General features: G+C 36.5%; 1 protein-coding gene and 4 long non-coding RNA genes across 7 annotated transcripts in view; 1 reads left to right on the top strand and 4 right to left on the bottom strand.

Annotated features, from left to right (window-relative positions):
• Positions 1-25,314, bottom strand: part of LOC149654955 (uncharacterized) — a 547,559-nt gene that overhangs the window by 330,092 nt on the left and 192,153 nt on the right. The gene's annotated exons all lie outside the window — the stretch shown is intronic.
• On the bottom strand, positions 662-1,775 carry LOC149654963 (uncharacterized). Its single transcript, XR_016370351.1, has 3 exons — positions 1,561-1,775; positions 1,099-1,469; positions 662-896 (listed from the first exon to the last, which is right to left on the bottom strand). It is a non-coding gene; the product is annotated as an uncharacterized LOC149654963 (long non-coding RNA).
• On the bottom strand, positions 1,938-2,477 carry LOC149654962 (uncharacterized). Of its 3 annotated transcripts, none has more exons than XR_016370354.1 (3): positions 2,348-2,477; positions 2,170-2,262; positions 1,938-2,073 (listed from the first exon to the last, which is right to left on the bottom strand). It is a non-coding gene; the product is annotated as an uncharacterized LOC149654962 (long non-coding RNA). The 3 variants fall into 3 exon arrangements; XR_016370352.1 differs by having other exon boundaries at positions 1,957-2,096; XR_016370353.1 differs by having other exon boundaries at positions 1,957-2,096; positions 2,170-2,265; positions 2,348-2,444.
• LOC149654961 (uncharacterized) lies at positions 2,127-2,510 on the top strand. Its single transcript, XR_016370355.1, has 2 exons — positions 2,127-2,243; positions 2,313-2,510. It is a non-coding gene; the product is annotated as an uncharacterized LOC149654961 (long non-coding RNA).
• On the bottom strand, positions 3,033-4,635 carry LOC149654960 (uncharacterized). The gene has a single exon (XM_089844956.1). The coding sequence runs from the start codon at positions 3,999-4,001 to the stop codon at positions 3,033-3,035; it is 969 nt and encodes a 322-aa protein (XP_089701082.1). The 5' UTR covers positions 4,002-4,635.

The raw sequence follows: 25,314 nt of genomic DNA, 5'->3' as shown, positions 1-25,314 counted from the left end.
AAGGGACCTAATATTGCTAGTTAGTTACTAATGGTTTCAGGTACCAGTTAATCAGTTATCACCAATGAGATGAATTTATCACTGAAAACGTCAAATTTCCATACTAAAATTATTTTGGCCTTTCTTTATCCCCTGACTTTGAGTATTAAAATATTTAAAATAACTCTGAGGATTATCTAGAATGATTTCTACTGATATTTCAAATTCAGAAGAATCAGAGTCATCGTTTTGAGTCTTTCAGATGACTGGCTTGGACTTATGTTACTAGTTTTCGGTTTTCGTTGTAGCAGTCTAACCAAAGAGGGTAGAAAGAGGGGGAGTAGAAGGCTTGGCTGGAGTGTTCTCGCTTTGAAAGTTTACCTCTAAGCTTCCGGTGTGCGCGCGCATCTTTCTCTGCCCTCTTATTGGTTGAAATACGGTGAACCGGATATTAGGAGGAAAATATAACAAATAAATTAAAAAGAAAAGCGAGAACACCCAAAATGCCTTGCCAAAGCCGCTAGCTTCTACTCCCCCTCTTTCTACCCTCTTTGGTCTAACTGAGACAAAGTTTCTGCCTGCAAGCATAGCCCACTCGATCCGCGCTCATGGACGAAAGCTGCTCGCGCTATACATAGTTTACAGGCGTGGAGGATTCATACCATTTGCACAAGGAGACGATTTTACACTCTTTGTTGCTTGGTCTCCTTGTGTTAGTGGTAGGAATCCTCCACGCCTGTAAACTATGTATATAATAATAATTGACCTGGTCACGTCGTATGCTAAACTTAGGAATTGGACAATTAAACTTTTTCAGTTAATGTCTGGACTCTGGTTACCCTTGAATTTTCTTAGTGGTCCCGTGGTTTAATTTTCAAACTGGTCATTTGCCCTGTGCCACCGCCTTATTTCCCACACTGGACAAGGAAGCATTTCTCGTAAAGGATAATGACCATCATTGTGGTATAAGAGACAGCCTGGCAGCCCCGTATTTGTTTACCCTGTCCATAGCCCACTCGATCACGCGTAATACGATGCAGAGCTGCGTCCGTGAGCATGGATCGAGTGGGCTATGCCCTGCCTGGCCAAATCAGCTGACTTAGGTGAAATATTTATTACTTCTATTATTGCGACTTAATTCTAGACATTCTTGAACGAATCATCTTGTGAAAATTTTATAAGACAGGCTTCAGGTGCTGGGTTTTTTCTGCGCCAAATTTGCTTTTTAAATTTAAAAAAAAATTAATTTCAACCTTTTTTCCCTCTCTTCAGAAATTTAATAATGATAGTGTGTTACATATTTATCCAAAATTTATATTAATTAATTAACACACTGTACATCCCTTTAATGGAATTAGTGATGGTGATAGTGTGATTGAATCTATCATTTATTTTACCAGCAAAAAACGTATCTTCGTAGCGGTAACCGTTGGCTGCTGGCACCAGTCTAGAAACCAGGGAATGAACCCTTCTGCGTAGTTTGAATTAATCTACTTTAAACATCAAAAATGTATCTAATTTAAACCAAAGGGTTTATTCTAAATAGCGGTTATAAATAGTAATTAAAAACGTAACTGTTACCTAATAAAAATGATTGCAAGAGCCGGGATAAAAACATTGGTTGGTTTGTTGACAGGGTTTAGTGATCGTGTGATTTAATCTATCAATTATTTTACCACTTATTTAAACAAACAAAATGATCTACGCAGTGGTTACCGTTGGCGGTTGCACCAGACATAATCTCTGTAGCGTTTATCGTTGGCAATCTGGCCATTGTTTATTGTTTTCTTAGGTAACGTTAGAATGGGCGCAAAATAATTAATAATTCAATTGTTACCTAGTACAAATGTTTGGAAGAACCTGAATTATAAATATTGGTTGATTTGGTGACAGGGTTTAGTGATAGTGTGATTGAATCTATCATTTATTTTACCACTTATTTAAACAAACAAAATGATCTACGCAGTGGTTACCGTTGGCGGTTGCACCAGACATAATCTCTGTAGCGTTTATCGTTGGCAATCTGGCCATTGTTTATTGTTTTCTTAGGTAACGTTAGAATGGGCGCAAAATAATTAATAATTCAATTGTTACCTAGTACAAATGTTTGGAAGAACCTGAATTATAAATATTGGTTGATTTGGTGACAGGGTTTAGTGATAGTGTGATTGAATCTATCATTTATTTTACCAGTAAAAAACGTATCTTCGTAGCGGTAACCGTTGCCTGACGGCACCAGTCGAGAAATCAGGGAACGAACCCTTGTGCGTAGTTTGCATTGATCTACTTTAAACAACAAAAATTGATTTAATTTAAACAAATTGCCTAATTAGCGGCTATCGTTGGCCAATGGCACCAGGTGAAACACCTTAAAACGAACGCAACACGGCCAATTGGTCTCTAGTCTACAATAGTACAATCAGCCTGTCTTGAACTTTTGACCGAGGCTTAGTGAAATCAGTGAATTTAAAAATTATCGGCTAAATCTTAACTTTAAATTCTTTTGTATTAAATTATAATGAAGTTTAACTTACGAGAATAAAATAAAATTGGGACTGATTAACCCCTTCTTTTCATCAAATTATAGGATTATATAGGACTATTATTTGATTAGATTTTACTATTAAAAAACCCAGAATGAAGCAATTTCAATGAAATAAAGCTTTATATTTCAATTAAAATAGTGTACAATGAGTTTGCTTTGTTTTAAAAATATCACCAAACACTTTTATCACATATGTTAGACTAGTTTTAGGAACTTTTGGGTTTTTTGGAAAAAAACTCTTCAATTACAGATTTTTGCCTTTTTAACAAAGCTTTTTCTTTTACTTTTATATTTTTTTCGGTGTTCAATCCTTTTTTAAATTGGTCTTCACAAGACTCTAACATTAACTGAGCAACAGCAACACCGGTTAGATCCTTGTTTTTTAGCGCTTCTTTTAATTTAGAATTTGCTTCATCAAGTAGGCTTCCAGCAACAGCTTCAGTTTTCTCTCTTTCAGTTCGTAACTGTTCGACCTTTTTGCTTAAATCAGTTAGTTCGTCTTTCCTTTCTAATAGTTTCCGTGCTTGAAGTTGTTCATTTTGAATAGCTTCTTCTCTTTTTTTTTCTCTAATTCCTCTTCTTTTTGCTTTTCCAATCTTGCAATGTGCGAAGAATGAGCTTGCTTCGCCATAGATAATAATTTCTGGGAAATCGGAAATAAATGAAGCACACTTTCGTAACCCTTAACAGCATCCTTCACGGACATTATCGCGTTCAAAGTAGATAGTGACATATTGGTTCTATCTGTTGTCACTACTTTCGATGACTTTGAAAAGCCTCTTTCGACATCAGCGTTGCCATGAGGTAAAACTAAAGCCGCTTTCACAACTTTCATTACAGTTGGATACTTCACATTATTTAAAAAGGTTTTTATGTCTTCGATTTTACGCCAATAATGATCGATCCTCATGGGCATCATTTTCATCAAATGGTCAAGGTCTTCATATTTCAGCAATTTCCACTCATCACTCAAATCTGAGCTCAATTTAATTTTTTCATCCAAGGGCAGAGCTTTCGCCACTTTCATTAGATCGTCCAAGCTTCTGTTTTTAACCCTTTCGCCTGGGTTCATGAAACGTAAGTTCTTGATCAATGGATTTGATATACAAGTTTTGTTTAGAAGATGTTCAGCAATGTTTACGTAAAACTTTTGATATGAAATTAAGAAGATCTTTTTTTGACATTCTTTCAATGAAGAAATACTGCTCGAGATAGACGGGCCTAATTCCATTTTATCCAAAGGTGACAAATTGGAATTTTCCTTGAGTTTAATTTTGTAAAGCTGGAACTTATTTGCTTCCAAAACATCAGGCTTCACTATCTTAGCAAGAATTACGATCACTAAATCTCTAAGTTCCTCGTACAACAAGTGGATCATAGGATCTTCTTTTTGGAAAAATTGCAGACAACGGTTAAACGCTTGACAAGCACAAATAACCATGTTTATTTCTGCTACAATCGTAGGTTTTCGGAACATTTTGCATATTTCGGAATAATTTTTATTCCCTTCCAGCTTTTCCTTGGCTAAATGTTTCAGAAAATATTCGTTGAGAGCTTCTATTTGCTGTAGTAAACGTTGTGATGCAGGTTCGAGAGTCAGCCATCTAGTTTCAACATGTTTAATAAACTTGTTGGGGGGAACCCCTTTTTGGACTTGCACCGTTTCATAATCATCTTCTCGAGCCGAAGACCTCTTGAACCAATAAAAGACCAGGATGGCTAGCTCCGAAACATCAGATCAATAACTATCCAAGCCTTTTTTGAGAGCGTTATGCATCGTATGGAGATTACAACTACCAATATCCAGGAGACTGCAACCATTCTGACGAGATTCCATAACTTCTTTATTAACTAATCTCCAAACCGTCTTATTGACATTAGGCCCGTCGCTTCCCAATGATAAAAGTTTAGTAAGAGGCAAGTTGTTGGTGTCAAAACTGTTCAAAATATTTTTGGATAAATCTGCACCCTTAGCGTGACCCATAAAAAAGGTCTGTAAATGATGAACTACAACTTCATTTGTTGTTCCAGACCAAAATCTTATCTTCAACATTAATTCCTTCTTGTTTTGTTTGTTGGTGGTTTCGTCGTATTGTATACTAAAGAATGAACTTGATGAATTCATTAAATCCTGCAACATTTTCTGGGGGAAATGAGGCCCCAGTGCTCAGAGATCAAATAGGACATTTTAGTGTGACTTATATGAAAATCTTTGGCAACTGATCCTGGGAACATGGCACGAAAAGTATTATCAATTCCATCGCAAGAAGCAAAAGACCAATTTTGAGCAACCACTTTTAAAGCCCATAAAATCTCAGCTTTCACAAGTTCATCTTTACGGTTAATCAGGTTAAATGAATACAACGTTTTGGTACCTTGCGTGCTACTGTTGTCTTTTAGCGATTTCCACTGACTGCACTAGAGCACTCTAAGTGCACTCTCGGCGCATTTTCGTCCGCCACTGGGAACACGAGTGCAACACTCGCCCAGAATCGCGTTTTCCACTGACCCCAAAAACTGCCCGAGAATTGCTCTTTCGTGCTCTGAAAAATTCGACGGAGCGACGGTGCTCGAGTATGACGTAATAAAATTAAAATGGCGGACCACGCGGTATCTCATAGAAGACAGGCTCTCGCTTATGCTCATTTTTTTCTGGAATCATCTTCTAAAAGTTCTGAAGATGAAGAATACGAGGTCTTATCATTACTTTAAAGATATTACGCCTGGTCATAAAACCAATAATTATATCAGAGACGTTGTCAATCATTACTCAAAATAGATTTTTTGTCAATTAAATGAAATGTTAATTCTATTAATTGGTGTCAGCCCATTTGCGTCAAGATACACACACTTTATTACAATTTCGTCTCCGCACGGCGCCAATTTTGATTATTCAGAGCGCGCTCGGACCTCTCGATCGTGTTCCACTGACGAAACTATTCTCTCCAAAACTTGCTGAGGGCAGTTACGTCATCGTAACCCTGAGAGCACTCTTTGGAGCAGTCAGTGGAAATCGCTATTTCAAAAGCTTCAATTCGGTTTGTTTTTCCAGATCTTTGAACCTTTAAAAATGTTTTTTCCCAGAGGAATGCTGTAAAACTTGTTGTATCCCTTGTTTTGATACGGAGAAATCAGTATTACATAGTTTGCAATAAGCACAATACGTAGACGCCTTGCTTTGACAACACCATTCACTGATAATTATTCCATTATTATCGGTTTTTTCCAGCCATGAAGAATTAAATTTAGTTTTGTTTTTCGGCATTTTTACTTCTAAGCCTTGGACACATTTGAATGAGGCGGAATTGCGTTAGTCCTAGTGTTAAAGCTGCCTTCCCTGGTGGATTTGATTGCGTTAGCGATCTTTCAAAATGAAAATATAATTTGTTTTGAATTAAATTAAATATAATTAAGTTTATCTCTCTTACCTCTACACCGAAATGATTAGGTGAGAACGCGCTTACGGCATCGGTTTGCCGCGTTTATTCGGAGAAGCAGACGACCCAAAACGTTTTTCATTGCTATATTGACCTTTAGAGTATTTTTACTGGAGCAGAAAATAATGTTTCCTTGAAGTGCACTACCATATTACACCAATAACTACTCATATACTACTCCTTGGACGTACTCTGTAGGACGTAAATTAACCACCTATATAGAGATATTAAGCTGGGCGTGTCTGTCTGTATGTGATGTTTAGTTAAATTTTCTGTATTGTTGGAATTTTAAACTATACAAAACAGTTTTTTCCAGGGATTACGCATAATTACTATAAAATACCGAAAATATAGGACTTTATAGGACAATTTGTGAAAATATAGGATAAAATAGGACACTTTCCAAAATATAGGATTTTATAGGAATTATAGGACCAGTTGGCGCCCTGTAATAGTAAACAAAAAACTTCGCTATATTAGCGGTAAAACAGCGTAAGTCCAACAGTACGTTTCTCTATGATTTTAGCTAGGATTATACCACGTAAGTCCAACAGAATAAAAGGTCGTAAGTTTAAGTATGTGCTTAAAAGTACAAAAAGTAATACTTAATATTAATTGTTTTCAATAAAACTTCGAAAGGCACCAGAAAAATGTTCAACCTTTCATTTAAAACCATTTTCAGACCTATCGAATAAATAGTCTTCAAAAAATGGTCGAGACCATTTGGCTATCACAGCAAACATTTCCCATGTTATTCCTATGGGAAAATTTCCCTTTTTTTGCCAAAATGTCTGAATTTTTTTATTGAAATGAAAACCACCCTTAGCAACTTTATTTTCTATAATAAAAACTAATGGAGGGATCTCTTTGAAATTTTAACCACATATTAAGGGTCCGAATTTTAGTTCAGTGGAAATTTTTCAAAGCAGTAACCATGATAGGAAAAAAGTTACATCGAATCAAAAAACCACCCTTATACATTAAACGCAGTATGAGGTCTTATCTAAGAGAGCAACCGCTCTCTCAGAATATTCTCCTTATAAACGAGAAATAATAGATGGAATAATTCAAGAAATGTTAGACTTAAATCTCATTGAACCATGTAGTAGTCCATGGTCTGCTCCCACCTTAGTAGTTGGTAAACCTGACGGAAAACACCGCTTAGTTATAGATTATAGAAAACTTAACAACATAACACGCAGGGATTCGTATCCATTGCCAAGAATAGAAGATATTTTAGAGTCCATAAGAGCCCCAGATTACATCACAGTCATGGATATGAGAAGTGGGTATTGGCAAGTTTCTCTACACGAGGGCAGTCGTGACACTTGCGCTTTTGTCACGCATAGAGCGATATATAGACCCAAAGTTATGATGTTTGGACTGACAAACGCCGCAGCTACATTTCAAAGACTAGTCAAAAATTTATTCGGTGGGTTAACGAGAGAAGGAGTATTTGATTATTTCGACGATTTATACATAGTCTCAGACACGTTCGAAGAACATCTCGAAAGTTTAGAAAACGTATTAACTATTTTACAAAAAGACGGTCTGACAACAAAATCATCGAAGACTCAATTCTGCCGTAAAAAGGCACATATCTTGGGACACCTTGTTTCTAGTCAAGGCATAGAAGTAGACCCTGACAAAGTGAGATCAATCCGAGAATACCCTATTCCTCGCACCGTACGACAACTAAGAAGGTTCTTGGGAACGGCCGGCTTTTACCGTCGTTTCATCCCCAATTTCGCGGATATAGCAACCCCTTTACATCACCTGACTCATGACAATGTTAGTTGGCAGTGGGGGCTTGAACAACAAAGCGCGTTTGAATCGTTGAAAGACAGACTCAGCACCGCCCCTATCATAGCGTCGCCAAATTTCAAAGCCCCGTTCACCCTCTATACCGACGCATCCAACTCTGGGCTTGGCGCAGTATTAACCCAAATAGTAGACGGGAAAAGTAGAGTGGTACAATACGCGAGTAAAACCTTAGACGCCGCGCAGAGAAAGCTGTCTGTCACTGAGAGGGAATGCTTAGCCATAGTATGGGCAGTAGAGAAATTCAGGGTTTACCTGGAGGGCGCTCCATTTGAAATCATTACAGACCACAAGTCCCTAGAGTGGCTGAAAAATGCAAAAGACCCAACCGGAAAATTCACTAGATGGAGTACAAAGTTACAGTCTTTTGATTTTAAAATTGTTTACGTTCCGGGGAAAAACAATGTAGTAGTGGACGCCCTCTCACGTATCCCCGAAGCTTCAGAAACGGAAGAACCCGTTGTAGGTTTAGTAGAAATAGAACAGACGGAATCAATAATTCTAGATAGAGAATTAATCATAGAACAACAGCGCATGGACGCGAAAATTAGTCGCCTCTTGACCTTTCTAGAGGAGGGTTCAGTAGGTACTGAGGATAGCATAGGTAAATGGGTACAACGTGTTGCTCCCTCTTGTAAAATATTTGACGGTATTGTTTATAGAAACATTCCAACAGTAGGTCAGTTAGGAGGTGAAAATAGTAGTAGACAGGACGCCAATGGTGATAGTGTCAAACGCCCTAACAACGGTTGTAGTAATAGTAGCAACACTAATAGTAGTAGTATTCAGGACGACAATGGTGATAGTGCCAAACGCCCTAACATACTAGAATCGTTCATAGTAGTAGTACCCGATAGCCTAGTTAATATAGTTTTGTCCGCCTGTCACGATATTCCGTCATCTGGCCATCAAGGAGCCAGTAAAACCTTACAACGAGTTCGAAAGTATTACACCTGGGAAGGTATGGCAAAAGCCGTTAGTAAATATGTCAAAACATGTAAGATTTGCCAAGAGCATAAATCCCCTCCCGTCAAGCAGGCAGGATTTATGAAATCGGCTGAACTTTCTCAACCTTGGGAAATAATTGGGATAGATCTGAAGGGTGAGTACCCTAGAAGTAAGAAGGGGAACACTCATATTTTAGTGGTAGTAGACTATTCCACCAAGTGGGTTGAAGCTTTTGCTTTAAAATAAGCAACAACGAAAAACATAGCTAACATCCTGGTGAATCAAGTATTTGCTCGATTTGGCGTTCCAAAAAGAATTGTCTCAGACAATGGGTCACAATTTCTGTCAAACCTAATGCGCGAGGTTTGTAGTCTCTTTAACATCAAGCAGAGATTCACATCATTCCATAGCCCTCAAAGTAATCAAACCGAGCAAGCTAATAAAACCTTAGGAATGATGATAAAATGCTACGTCAAAGAAAACCACCAATATTGGGATGAAGGCCTTCAACAGTTCGTCATGGCATTGCGCGCGTCGAAAAACGAATCAACAGGATTTTCACCTTCGTTTTTAAATTTTGGTAGAGAGATAAGAGAAGCGCCCATCATGAATATTGACCACAATCAAATATCAAAAGCTTGCGAGCAAATAGAAGGCAGAATTAATTAGTAGCGCCATAAAAAATCCCAGGCTAATTTAGTAAATAGCCAGCAAAGGAATAAGGCTATTTATGATGAAAAGAAGCGAGAGTTCGAATTTGTAGAGGGAGATTTAGTTTTAAAGAAAACACACTACCAATCATCCGCTGGGAATAGGTTTTCCGCCAAGTTGGCACCATCCTGGGAAGGTCCGTTTATAATAAGCTCCAAATTATCACCCTATTCCTACACTCTCCGCCCACAGGGTAGTAGCGTGGTTTTAAAAGGAACATTCCACTTACGGGAACTTAAGCTCTACAATGAGCGTGACCAAGTGGATCGGGTAACCCCGATGGTCAAACCTAAGCCCAAAGAATGCGGTAAAACTATTCGGCCCCCTCTGGATCGTACCTTCCACATGCAATTGCGAACTAGACGCTAGCGCACGATTTCCGTACTAGGAAAGGTACACTCCTAGCTTACGTCATATCGTCCTAAATTACAGGTCGCCTTTTGCCTTTGTATGGTGAATACATCGTGTTTTCCGAAACTTTTACCAAAACAATTCCTTCTTTTTTTTTGACCTCACGAGGCCGTGTTCGGTTCTTCGTCGTGGGGAGTGTAACGTCTATATATTAGTTGTAGATAATATATTATAGTGTAATGCATGTTTAGGTGTAGATAATCTCTTGTAGTATAATGCTTGTATATTGTTAATTGATTTCTTGTTATCATAAACTAATTATGAAGAACTAAAATATGAAAGATAAACTAAATATGAAGAACTAAAATATGAAAGATAAACTAAATATGAAGAACTAAAATATGAAAGATAAACTAAATATGAAGAACTAAAATATGAAAGATAAACTAAATATGAAGAACTAAAATATGAAAGATAAACTAAATATGAAGAACTAAAATATGAAAGATAAACTATATATGAAGAACTAAAATATGAAAGATAAACTAAATATGAAGAACTAAAATATGAAAGATAAACTAAATATGAAGAACTAAAATATGAAAGATAAAACACTTATACTCTTTGTTCTTTTACTGTTATCCGATATAACACTTATTCTACTTGTTCTTTTACTGTTATCCGATATAACACTTATTCTACTTGTTCTTTTACTGTTATCCGATAAAGCAATTAGTCTATTTGTTCTTTTTCAACTTGAACCAATGTCAGAGGGTATTTTGTATCATCGCCAATGCTTAAACTATCGTACATTCTCATCATCTTTGAAATGAACTTATATCTGAAGTGAACTTGAAACCAGACCAAATCAGTATATATAACGGAGGCTGATACACAAAAAGGATATATACTTATACTTAGCTGGCATCACGGTAAGCCGCTAACTCCGTGCATCAGCAGTAGCACCAGTATTAACTCTATGGAATGTGATCCTAAACCCAGCTAAAATATAAACGTCAATAACTAAGCCAGAGCATGGTCAATAGGGTGCCAATAGTAGGGTAACCCATCATGCCGTCAGCAACACTTGCAGTGGGCTATAGCCGAAGACGTCATAGTAGTAACAAATCATCATAGACCAGCTCAGCACTTCCGCATAATCTCTGTGACCTTGGACATCAAACATCCCTTCTATGTCGCAAAGTGATGAGTACAATATACATAAAGCGCTATAGTTTCTGGCATTAGTCGCGTCGCGCATGTTTATTTTGGGGGTTATATTATTTAAACTAATCTAATGTAATTAATCAATTAATAAGTAATTATAAAATGTTATAGTTAATAACTTGTCTTGATTTAATCATTTGTAGTTACCTGTAATAGTGGTTAGTAGTAGATTTTGTTAACACTAGGCATATATAGGCCTCTAATAGTAGAAAAGTGTTACAGGATCCATTTTATCGTCTTGCGAAAAACCCTCATCCAAGTCATCTTCGTTCATTCCACTTTCAGTCCTTAAACTGTGGTTCATACGAGCTTCGTCTATGGAGTTTGTATCATATACTTCATCTTAATCGAAATTTTTGCAGCGTTTCTTCTCTTGCTGTAGGTTTTCACCGTCGCCAATGTTTTCATCTCCCTCTTGACTATCTTTTTCTCTACTAACATCTTCAAGGGACCGAATCAATCTTTTGACTACTAATGAAAAGCTTTCATTTTTTTAAATCAGATAGAACCTAAAATTACGTTTTCAAAAATATATAGATATTGAGAGTTTTAATAACTTAACTATTTTTAATTAATTTTTAAAAGTATTAGTTTTCGGCGCCGCTCCGATCACTGCCCCCTCTACAGTCGTTTGCAAAAACACGAGCGAAAAGACTAAATTACTCCCGCGACCCTCTCTCCCTCGGAGGTACAGAAGATTTACTCCTAAAAGTAGTTTTCATACTATTTTGCATTTTCGCCAAATTAATATAACTCATTTCGATACGGATAATTTGAAAGTTATAAAGGAAAGTAAATAGTAATTTTGGCGTTCAAAGTAATAGTTTTACTATGTTTAATTACAATTAAAAATATGTTAAAGCCTAGATTAGGGCCATTAGGCTAAAATAAAGTCATACCATTATTATACATGGATGCTAAGCCTTAGCCAAAATAGCTCAAAAATTTGTTGTTTTGGACATTACCTGTAACAATTTTGATAAATCTCTATCATCCTTACTCTACAACGTAACCGAGAGTTAAGAGAACATGAAAAATCAGAATTATGTTTACAAGGGTCTTCTCAATAATGTGCCGCAGTGAAGGTGAAAAGCTACTATACAGTGGTCTAGAGCTCCCTACATTCTCCTATTTTCAAACAACCAATGAATCAAGAGACATTAGCAACGTCACTGTGTGGAAAACAAGTTGGGCGGTATTTCGCTGCTAGTTTCAATTTCAAAATATCTAACGCACTTTTCTTAATTTTAAAAGTTTTAATTCGATTTTTTTAGCGCACAAAATTTTAGGCACATTTATTTACCTAAAATTGCCCTCATCTTTTACTAGTCGGAAAACATTGATTCTATCCCTTTAATCTCTGGGGACGGATACTTTTGAATTTTTATCTGTGGGGACGGATACTTTTGAGTTTTTATCTGTGGGGACGGATGCTTATGAATTTGTATGTTTGGGGTTTTTATATTTATTTTCTTTTTATTTATGTGCTAAATAAATAGATAACGATTTTCCCCGTTTCCTACCGCGCTCCTCATGTGTTTCGTTCTTGTTCGGTAGCTATCGTCATCTATGTTTTGTTTGACTGGAACGTTTTGGCGGTTAATTCAAATGTGGGTTTAGATAGAGATAACATATTGTTAAATTAGCGTTATGCGTTTGATAATTTTAGCATTGCTAAAGGTAATTCGAGGGGATAATCACTAAAATGGGTAATCACTATAATTAGACTTTCTCTTTCAAACGTTTCTGGGCATAAGTCTTAGTTAGAAATTTATAAGATGCGATAAGTGTGCATCGGCATAAGTCTATGTTGTAAACTCATCGAGAGGATTATCACTAAAACTATCTGTTCTTTGATTCGCCGGAATATTAGAATTACAGCATAAGTAAATTTATACGGTTATAATTTTATCACTGTTTAGAGTAGGGCATCGAGGGGCTATTAACTCTGATTTTATGCACGGTAAATCATTTAAGCATTGAAACTTCACACATTAGGGTAAGGTATAGAGGGGTTATCCACTCATTAGGGTAAGGTATAGAGGGGTTATCCACTCATTAGGGTGGGGTATAGAGGGGTTATCCACTCATTAGGGTAAGGTATAGAGGGGTTATCCACTCATTAGGGTGGGGTATAGAGGGGCTATCCACTCATTAGGGTAGGGTATAGCGGGGCTATCCACTCATTTGGGTAGGGTATAGAGGGGTTATCCACTCATTTGGGTAAGGTATAGAGGGGTTATCCACTCATTTGGGTAGGGTATAGAGGGGTTATCCACTCATTTGGGTAGGGTATAGAGGGGTTATCCACTCATTTGGGTAGGGTATAGAGGGGTTATCCACTCATTAGGGTAGGGTATAGTGACCGTTCAATTTTGAACAAGCCTCAATTGACGCAATCTTATTTAACTAGAGACATTCAATTTTGAACAAGGAGTGATTTAGGCGTTCAAAAGCAACCATGAGAATTCATTTTTGAACAAACTACCGTCATATCGATCAAAACTTTACTCTAGCATTCATTTTTGAACAGCATATTACCATTCAAAAATGAATCCTTATCCCATTCAATTTTGAATAACTTCCTTAAGCTAATGAAGCGTTCAGATATGGTAGTTTTTGGGTTCAAATAGTATTGTATTAGTACTAGAACATTCTAGCCTTTGAAATAAGAACTTTTTGGCTTTCAAACGAGATTGCTTTTGACGTTCAAATAAGAACTTTCTGAGTTTTAAACGCGATTATTTTTAACGTTCAAACGAGAGCGTTATGGGTGTTCAGACGAGAGCGATATGGGCGTTCAAACGAAAGTGTTTTTGGCTTTAAAACAACACTATAAGAAAAAAAGCGTTTTATCAGTATTCAAACGTGAACGAAATTGTTCAATCTTAAAAGGTGTGCAAAACAAAATTAGTTCTGTCCTAAAATTACTTGATTCAAGTAACAAAGCTTTCATTAAAAAACTTCTCAACAATTTACTATAACTTGCTTATTTACCGTGAATTAAATATATACTTGTCTGTATAAATATGAATTTACAATAATATCAAAGGAAATGTTACGGATTATTGCGTATTTCACCTTTCCCTTTTAATTACATAGGCCTTCAAATAGTTTCATAATGTAATTTAATGCTACAACGCTACAATCGGAAAGAACTTGATAAAGAACACTTTCCTTAAGTGCAGACCCTGTTCATATAACTGAATTACTATTAAACACATCGATTATAGTTTATGTGTTTCAAATTCACCCGACCTCAGATGATGCACAAGCTTTAAACACAATAGATTTCTTCCTTATCAGTGCGTATATTTAATATAGTGTGCCCTACCATAAGGCATTAAGCGATGAAATATGAAATCAAATTTTTCTATTCAAAACTCAACGTCAAATTCCAATGCGTCATCAAACGCTTAATCACCATGTATCATCAAATAGTGAACTTCTCAATTTTCAACGTAAGCAATTGAATATGAACGCTGGATCAAACTCTCCGATGTTGCTCAATAATGAATGCATAAAGATACAATATTAAATGTTTAATTTTTCAATGAAATTTGAGCTGTTTCGTGCTTAAATTTACACGATATACTAACCTCTTACGCAACGTTCAAATAGAATGCGTGAGCGGTTCATTTTGAACAATAGTGTTCTGTTCAAATTTGAACGCAAAGAAATTATTCAAATTTGAACGTTAAAGCTTACCACCACAGTGTCGGGACTATGCACGCCTAAGCATTCAAAGATGAACCTTACTTTTCCTCAGTGCAGTGGAGTGGCTATTTTTGCCCGGGTTTAAAATCCGAGCAGAAATAGCCCTGAAACATTATCGTTTATTTATGCCCGGGTCCCAGGCAGAGATAGCAACGGCCAAAAATTTATTCGCGGCTTATACAATATACGGTAGTTGGGAAAAAATGCTACAAATAAAAGTATTCCAAAAATGTATGCACTGAAAATTTCAGTAAAGTTGACAGGTTGCTTTACTTCACGTTTGATAATTGGTCTGTTATTATAACTTAACTTTCACCTTTACGCAGCACACAAAGCTATCTAATTATAAGATAATAATTGAGATATACTCTTATTTGTTTTTGAGTTATCTTAAATGCATTTTTATTTTTTTAATTATGTAATCTTAGAAAATTATACAAAATATAGTTGACAATGTCGTTTTCACTGATCGGTAAACTGTGTCTTTTGGCAACCTTGTAAAGACAGGGCAGTATATGCTTTTTAATAAAGTAGTTTATTCATTCCTAGTGGTCGGCATTTGGATAGGATAATATATGTTTGTTTTATCTTTATTCATAATTTGAAATTATCCACGGGAAGTCTATGATTAACGAGATGTAATCACGAATAATTATCTGATTATTATTCATGAATAACTGATCAACCAAAAGTCTGTGGATTATCTTGTCCAAACGCCGACCACTATTCATTCCCTCTCTCATTCTCTCTCTTTAATTAATTTTATATTTTAATTTTATATTTATGTTTTAAATTGTATGATACACATTTTATCCAATTTTCAGCTAATTTATACTTAAACTACCGTTTTTAAAATACACAAAAAATATATACTAAACAATGTCAATATCTGACTGACTCGGTAAGCTGTGCTTCGGCAACCTTGTAATTAGCAGGGCAGTGTACTTTAAAATAAAGTATTTCATCATCTCTCTCTCGCTCATCGTCATTTTTAGAGTCACATAAGAAGTTCAAAGAAGGGAAGCTAACAGTGAATTTTACTAGGTGAGAATTTGATAGGTTGTGGGATGAATTAAAACTGAAACTTAATAGATGTGGCAAGGGCCCTCAAAAAGATGTTGAGAAATGGAAATCGGTAAGTTACACTAAAGAATCCTCGCCAAAAGCCCAACAACTTCTTTTCGGCTGTAACTAGTATTTTACTGATTTTAGACCCTTTCCGATTGGAAACTAGTTGTAAATAAGAAAGCTTCCAAATTGAAAACCCCTAAAACAGGTGGGGGACCCCAACCTAAGCCATTGACCGAGTTGGAAAACCGGCTTCTGGATATTATTGGGAAAATAGCAGTTGCTGGTGATGAATCAGTTCAAGAAGCTGGTTTTAACACTGATGATCAGGTGAATAGCTAAGTTTTTAGCCGAGGAACGAAAAGCTATAGCCAAGGAAAAGAAGGCACTAGCCGCTCAAGCATCTGTTGATTACAAAATGAAGAAATTGGAAGTCACTAAACAGGGTATCAACGTAGAACAACAATAAGCTTCTGCCATTACAAGCATGGTTCAAATTATTAACAGTCGAAAGGAAACCTAACTTGAAACAGGCTCTTTGTCAAGTGTATATTTTGTTATGTAACTACATTAAATGCAATTTTTGCCTTACTACGGTTGTTCTAATTTAACAAGTTGATCTTCCCAGAAGGATGTGTATTAATTTTTCTTGTGTATTTATTCAAACCGGCGAATTAACCGTCGCTGAACTTCGGCTCCAAATCTTAGCCAGTTACCCATCTTGATTCTCAGGTTGTGCATCATTGGGAAGTGGAATTCTATCGGCTAGTGGCAAATTATTAAGATTTTGAAATTGCTCGTCCGGCACGCCATTCATTCGACAAACGTTGCGTAGTATGCAGCATTCACATATAATTTTTGATGCTACAGTTGGCGTGTAATGCAACACTCTGTCCTTTATAGCCCAGGACTTTTAGGGTTTGACCTAGAACATTTGATCATAAAGATGAAAATTGGTACATTTGTTGTTTTTGACCCAACAAAAAATATACTAAAAGTCCCCTGCTGTAGAGCGCGAGCTTTCGCCGCCATCTTGGAAAATGGCCGCTGGGAATGCCAGCCACAATGTATTCCACGTTCTTCTTCAAAAATTATGAAAATTGGTACACATTATTATTGGAACCACATGAACATCATGGCAAAATTTTACAGTTCTGTGTTCAATAGTTTGGTCGCCATATTGGAAAATGGCCGCCGTGAATGCTAGGTACAGTATATTTCACCATGTTGTTGGAAAATTATGAAAATTTAAAGGCATTATAATCAGAGCTGTGTGAACCTCATAGTTAAATATTGAAGTCATCCATGAGATACTTTGGCCGCCATGTTGGAAAATGGCCACCGGAAATGTCATTTAGATACAGTATATTCTGCAAATATTATGAAAATTGGTAAAGATATTGTTGAAGACCGTCTAAACATCATACTTGAATATTGAAGAGGTAATACTGATAGTTTGGGCGCCATCTTCGAAAATGACTGCTGGAAATGCCAAATATATTTCCAATATATAAATCTTTTTGAAATTCCAATTTTGAATAGATGATTTTCATTAACGTAATAAACAACAAAAAATGGATATCTCGAAGTTGAAATTATCGACGCCATCTTTAAAAATGGCCTCACCAAAATCATTGCCCTAAATTCTGAAAGAAAGAAATGTTATTCAAAGCTGTTATTCTCAACATGTTGATTAGAGAATATGATTTAATATGGGGTTAAACATTCTACTGTTGTTTAAGATTAGATTTTTGACAAATCTCTAACATTTCATTCATAATCATCGTCATCCTGAAGATTTTTCATATTAATTGCATGTCAGAACCCTTGGTTAGGCGCTACACGTAGCTGGGGGCCTTATCAGCGTCCCCCCCATCATATTCCAAATTGAACCTGCGGAACCGCCGGCATGGCACACGGGATCGGCTAGTGGGACCGACAAACGTCATTTGAGCAGGAGACAGAAGCTGGACACCGTCAACGTCGAGCCCAGTCATAAGGTGGTCGGTGACAGGGAAGGATTAAGGCAGCAGAAGACTCGAGGGGACGGGGGAGTTCTCTCCAAGCACAACAGTGCCATACGGCCCAAAAAAATAGTGTATCCGCGACCCTAAGAGGGTTGCCAATAGCGGGGGCGAGCCAAGGCAACACCTGGGCGGGGGCGAAGCGGTCCAGCAAAATCTTCACGGAATGGGGCAAGGAACGGTCTGAACCAAGGGCGAACCCAAGGAACTACCGAACCGTCACACCGAACTCGGGCCCCCTCAGCCACGATTAGTCCTTAGTTAAAAAGGTTAAGAGAACATTTCTTTCATTTACGTGCTGTAACTGGGTGTGGTTATGATAAGGCGTGGTTTAAAGTAATGACAGATAATGAACATCTTACAAATTTGTTGCGCTATTTTAATGACCATATTGCTGCCGAAGAGAGATTTCTTTTCGCTTTTTTTAGGGTGATAATTGACACGTCCAAGCTTCAACTATGTAGATATTACACGTATAATGGAACCGTTGCCAGACATACTGTCAAGTCCTCATTTGATCTCATAGAGCTTCATCCAACAACCGACTCCGCAAAACTACATTTTTTCCGAGCGTATCTTCAAGTACAACAATAGTTGGGAAACGATTTAATCCCGAACAGTGGGGATTGGTTCGCGATCGCGAAAGTCGAAGACCCATTTACACCATTCTCCTTCCGGCATCAGATGAAGTTATAACACTCATTATTTGTACCTGCAGTCTGCAGAACATCTTGTATGAAGAACTGTGAATGTAGACGATCTGGATTAGCTTGCTGGACAATGTGTGGTCATTGTCAAGGTATTAGTGGTAATAAAAAATCTTCAGGATGAAGGGAAATATGAACGGAATGTTAAAAATGTGTCTTAAATCAAATCCTTAACGACACTAGAATGTTTATACCCCATATAAAATGATTTTTCCTAACCAAAATCTAAGTAATATGGCTTTACTTTTTTTTCCAGATTTTAGGATATCAATATTTCAGCAAGCATTTTTGAAGATGGGTCGATAATTTAGATTCGAAAATAGTTATTTTTATGGCGTTTAATACGTTCATGAAAATCATCTACTCAATAAAAAAATATCGAAAACATTTATATATCGGTAATATATTTGGCATTTCAAGCAGTCATTTTCGAAGATGGCGCCTAAACTATCAGTAGCACGTCTTCAATATTCAAGTATGATGTTTAGACGGTCTTCATTATAATTATTACCAATTTTCATAATTTTTGAACCATATACTGTATCTAAATGACATTGATGGCGGTCATTTTCCAACATGGCGGCCAAACTATCTGACTAATGGCTTCAATATTTTATTATGAGGCTCACACAGCTCTGATTATAATACCTATCAATTTTCATAGTTTTCCGAGAACATAGTGAAATATACTGTACCTAGCTGCACGGCGGCCATTTTCCAATATGGCGACCAAACTATTAAACACAGAGCTGTAAAATTTTGCCATGATGTTCATGTGGCTCCAATCATTATGTGTACCAATTTTCATAATTTTTGAAGAAGAACGTGAAATACATTGTACCTGTAATTCCCGGCGGCCATTTTCCAAGATGGCGGCGAAAGCTCGCGCTCTACAGCATGGGACTTTTAGTATATTTTTTGTTGGGTCAAAAACAACCCATTTACTAATTTTCATCTTCATGTTCAAATGTTCTAGGTCAAGCCCTTTTTTGGCCTATTTGGAGACTATACGAGTGTTGTACCAAATACCTATCTCGATGTATCTAAAAGCGATTTACCGAAAATTGATTATTATCCCCCAACCCCGGATGCCCACTATGGTAATGGTCTCCACACTTGGATAAACCAGAAATAAAGAATATATATATATCAATATCACGTTTCATTTGTTTCACAAATTACATGTTATCATGGAAAGATGTAACGACCCTTCTCCCACAGGGCTTCTTGCCTCCCTGTCAGTTTCATTTTTAAATAAACCAAAAATTATTACGGCCCTTTTGATATTATTTGTTATTATAATTATCGAGTTATCTGATTTCACTTATTGGTATACTCAAAGAACTTCAAACTGCACGACTAATGGATAAACTAGAAGAAATATACTTCAATGAAAAAGATCTGGGGAGCTACGGAGGTGTACAAGGGCTATATAGAGCTGCGAGGGGTAAGGGGATTAACGTTTCCTTAAATGATGTTATTGAGTTCCTACAACGTCAAGATACGTATACGCTGCACAACAACTTCATAAGGAACAAGACTATTGTATGCGGTAAAGATGAACATTGGCAACTTGATCTGGCAGACATGCAAAACATCAAGCTTCATAATGACGGATATATATTTCTACTGTGCTGTATTGACGTATTCAGTAAATTTGCTTTCGCCGTCGCTATTAAAGACAAGAAAGGACCTACGATTGTTGCGGCGTTTAGATCCGTTTTAGAGTCTGGTAGAAAACCAAAGATTGTCCATCGGAACTGCTAAGTGAATTGAAACGTTCGGATATCAAGTTTTTTGCCACAAACTTGGAAGTGAAATGCAAATAGTCGAACGATTTAATCGAACCTTGAAGGAGCCAATGTACCGCTATTTTACACAAAACGACACCCATAAATATATTGACGTTTTACCAGACTTATTGGAATCGTAAAATAACAACTACCACAAATCAATTAAATGCAGCCCCACTGAAGTGACAGAGGAAAATTCGAAACAAATCTGGTTAAATTTGTACGGAAAAGTAAACTTTTCATCGCCAGTTTCATACCCCTTTGAAATTGATTATTTAGTTTGAATAAGCAAAAATAAAAGAACGTTTGAAAAAGGGTATTCGGCCAATTATACCGAAGAACTACTCAAAGTAACAGAATGGATCCCGAGAGATCCATCCGTATATAAACTGAAGCATTTGAACTTCGAGCTCATTTCCGGTGTGATTTACCAAGAGGAAATACAGAAAGTTGGAAAGGACAAAGAAAACTGAAAATTGAAAATTTAAAAGGTATTACGAAAACGGAAAAAACCTGACGGTACTAAGGAACTTCTCGTACGGTGGAGAGGGTATAGTTTCGAATTTGATTCCTGGGTGCAACAAATCGACGTAAAATGAGTTTCTACACTACCCTCTGATTCCTCAACGCAATATTTCAAAGGAAATACTATAAGCAAGTTCAGAACGTATCTACCGGCATCTATAATACTAGAGGGATCTCACGAGGTTGCTCTAGATTAAATTAGCTATCCCAGAACATTGAATAATGTAAAACAGGAGTGCATTTGGGATAAATTGTCTGAAGGTTTTCTTTCGGACCGTACACTGTTAGAAAAAAAGGTGTTTCATGGGTGTTCGGAAATACCTTGAGGTGTTTATACACTCTTTTTGGGGTGTTTTTTAACTGAGATGGTGTTTTCTCCGTAAAAAGGTGCTAGTTGACTCTTTTAAGGTATTTTTTAAGGAAATGGTGATTCACTGGTATGTAGACACACCTTTAGGTGTTAATTGACCCTTATTAAATTGTTTTTTAAACGGAAATAGTGTTTTTAATATAAACCTGCTCGAATGGTGCGAATAAACACCTTTGGGCTTTACTTTACACATTTTTGCTGATATGGTGTTTCTTTAAGAGAAAGGTTATTGATATGAGGTTAGAGGGAAATAATCTACAAATTCTACCTGCATAGTTAAGCATCCTAAAAATAACCCAAAGATTTTAAAAATCTAAATTATTTAACATTTCTTAGGACTAGCTTATTCTAATATTTGAAGGAATTTATACTTATTTTGATTTTTCAATCATTGGAAAATAATTCTCGAAGAGTTCAATATGCTGGAATGTCTTGGAATTAGAGTAATTAATAAAATTATCACTTGAATTTCCCCTTGACACAGGTTTTTATCTCTCCGAGTGACGATGACGTCACGGAGAGGTATTACACTGGACGTATCTGTGTGTCTGAGATGAAATAAAGCTTTATAGCTACACAACTACTAAAAGAATCGTAACGCCGAAAAATATTTAAAATATTTCCATTTAATATTCTACAAAAAGTAAATGTTATCGTTTTGTAAGAGATCTTATCATCCTACTCGCTTTATATTAACTTTGATATGCGTGTTGTGTCTCGATTCAGATGCAATCTTCATTACTCGTTCTATATAAACTCTGTTTTTTGTCATTCCAATGAAAGAAGTTTATCTTAAATAATTAAATAAATATAAGTAATATGAATTATTTTAATTGTCAGTATTGTACGTTAATTATAGTTAGGTCGGTTTAAGAAATTTAATTCCTAAAATAATTTTAAACATAGCTATCTATAAAGTTATACTTCTAGGAAACACCTATATCAGAACTTTTGTAAATTTTGGGTATATAAGGTGATTGATTCACACTAAGAGATAAGAAATGCGCAATTGCGTCAACCTTTGGTGGAAGCTCTACCATTAGGAGGCTAGACGTTTCTCATGTCTCACGTGTGGCGTATGTGGTGTACACGAAAGACTAGTGCATGGTGTTGTTGTTAGAAACCATTAAATTTCGGTTAGCGTTGGGTGAAACAATTGGTTGTTAGACAGCAGATGAAGGTGTAACGGATAGTTAATGATTGACGTTAAATAAGATAGATATAGCAACGAAGTAACATTTTCCGAATTTGTGTATACTGCGAACGCGTTCCGGAAATTACGAACACGTTTGCTTCGATTTGCCAACTGCGAATGCGGTGACAGACAGACACACAGACACGCCCAGTCACTCGGAGAGAGGTAAAAGTTCTACTTCATTACGCTATCTCCACACTTGTTTTTCTAATGGTATATACCACATACACGCTAATCTGTACTTATTGTCTTCTGAAAACAGCCAACACCATCATATAGTCTTCTGTGTATAACCATGAGTTAATATGTTAGCTCCCTATAAGTTACTCAGGCTCCATAGGCGTAACATATCCAGCGATTTCTTCCCATTTCGCCCGCGCGGGAAAAAATCCGAATGTTGAGCTCTCTCTAGTCGAAAAAAAAAATCCCGCTCGCACGGTTCCTCGACCTCGAGTCGTCGGCTGCTTTTTCACCGAGGGAGTGTTTTAGTCGTGAATGTTTATGTTTTAACAATTTAACATTAAATCATGGCGTTTGTGTCAGTACTGAGATAAAAAAATGCAGGAACTCAATGCAATTTGCCGATATTGATAAAGAATGCTAAAGATAAGATTTGTTATTGTGACTTGAAACCAGAAAAATACACAACTGAGCTAAATCCAATCCACTGATCTCGTAACGGTTATCATAACCGAGGCTACTGAACAAAATATTCGGGTGCTTAAATAGCTCCAATATGATTGGCTAGCTTCCACTACACGCGCTTCCGGGGAAAACCGGAAAGAAGAGTAAATAAGATTTTCGTTCACGTTCCGGTCGCAGAGCATAGCATATAATTGGGAAGCCGGCGGCGCGGGAGAAAACGCTGGAGTATGAAAATGAATTGCCTGAGTAACTTATAGGGAGCTAACATATTATTAACTCATATTATAACACATACACGCCAATCTGAAACATTGGCTTCTACTCCATTATCATCGTTGGGATTAAGATGTACGCGCTATCGGCTACGGTTACGAGAAACGTTTAGCCTCCCAATGGCAGGGCTTCGACCAAAGGTTCACGCAATAGCGCTTATTCCTACCATTTGTGAATCAATCGCTTTATATATCCTAAATTTCCAAAGATTGTGAAAACGGTTTACGCTAGAAGTCAAACGTTAACAATAGCTATATTTCAAATCATTTTAAGAATAACGTCCTTAAAACCACTTAACTAGAATTAAGCTAAAATACTGACGATAAAAAAAATTAATATCATTTATATTTATTTAAATATTTAAGAAAATTTTCTTCACGACACAAGTGAAAGTTTATATAGAACGAGTAATGAAGATTGCATCTGTGTCGAAACACTACACGCATATCACGAGTAGGATAAAATTATATCTTACAAAACCATAACATATTCTTATTGTAGAATATTAAATGAAAATATGTTAAGTATGTTTTGGCATTACGATTCTTTAAGTAGTTTTGTAGCTATAAAGCTCTGTTTCATTTCAATATTCCGAGAAGATCTTTTATATTAATATATCAAATTTGGTGTTTACTTTTTAATTCAGCTTTACTACATTTATATACAGTGTAAACATGAAATTTAAGTTTCCTAGTTTCACTAAATGTTACTTCTAAATATTTTGGAAAGCGTTGTTCGGATTGGTTCCTCGAATTCGTGTGTCTTTGAGGAGGTCTTGACGGTTCACAGTGAGCCGAAAATTAAATACACAATTAAATGATGTAAATGAGGTCCTTAAATAGAACTATTGAGGATATACAGTAAAGGTTAAACGTAACCATTTCACACGCATCAATTCTTACACGGTTGAATAAGGCTTACAGCAGAAAAAACGTTTACCCTTAATCCACTGGGTTTAAGCAGCAGATTTTGAGCAGCTATTTTGAAAGACTAATCTATGGTAACTCATGTGTTTTGAAAAAAATAATTTCAAAAAACACCATTTACAGAGTCTATAGACACCTTTCTGGTATAATTTTAATCCTCTATTAAGGGTGATGGTTTAAACCTAACAAGAATTAAAAAGCACCAACGTCAATGGAATTTAAAAACACCAAATTAGTCTCAAAAAGACCTTTTTTTAAAGGGTTTATTAACACTTTTTCTGGTATTAATATACACCGCTATTCAAAGTGATTAAAACAACTCACAGGATATAAAAAACACCTTCAGAGAAGGTATTATTTCGCACCGTTTTCAAAGGTGCGTATTGACATCCTCTCGAATGGTGCTTTTAAACACCAATAGGGGTGCTGCTGGGGATGCATTAGGAAACACCTCTAAAGGTGTCAAACAGTTCCATTTTTTTTAACAGTTTATGGAAAAAATGACAGAGGAAGGTTCCGGCTTAGGCGAATCCGAAGAGATAAATAACGGAGCCAAATGTGGATGAGAGGGAAAGTATGACATTGGCCATAGAGCCTGTGTTAAAAAACGCGGACATCAAAGTTTCGCCAATAACTATATATTTACTAGTGACTGATGGACTTGCAAACTCGCGACTGAAAGTAGTTCAGACATTTATGTTCCTTGGTTTCACCATAACCCACTCGATCACGCGAATGACGATGCAAGCTGCTCGCGCTATAGCTAAATTACCGAGATTTGTTTTAAACGCATCTAGTTTTATGTGCTCTTCTATTGCTTCGATAACCTTACTTAAATCCATATAATACCTTCAAATACGTTTTAAAACATTACCAGCTACTCAGTCCTGACTACAAACACAAATCGAGGAAGTTCTAGCATACAAAATAGCACACGACGGTAACCGTGTTACCGCGAATTAACACAAGACCTATTTTAAGGGAGTGAACAGGCCCAGTATAGCTACGCCAATAAAACGGTCAACTACGGCGAAACTCGTATGACTCGCGAC

The sequence above is a fragment of the Phalangium opilio genome, unplaced genomic scaffold, assembly GCF_054372755.1.
Source record: "Phalangium opilio isolate 3A_F unplaced genomic scaffold, DU_Popi_V2 ptg000078l_1, whole genome shotgun sequence".
NCBI classification, from domain to species: Eukaryota; Metazoa; Arthropoda; class Arachnida; order Opiliones; family Phalangiidae; genus Phalangium; species Phalangium opilio.
The sequence above is the reverse complement of the archived record's forward strand: the minus strand, read 5'-3'. Positions and strand labels throughout refer to the sequence as shown.

What these genes read in the sequence shown, in the direction of transcription:
- LOC149654960 (XM_089844956.1), bottom strand. Translation starts at nt 4,001, where the DNA reads ATGTTCCGAAAACCTACGATTGTAGCAGAAATAAACATGGTTATTTGT.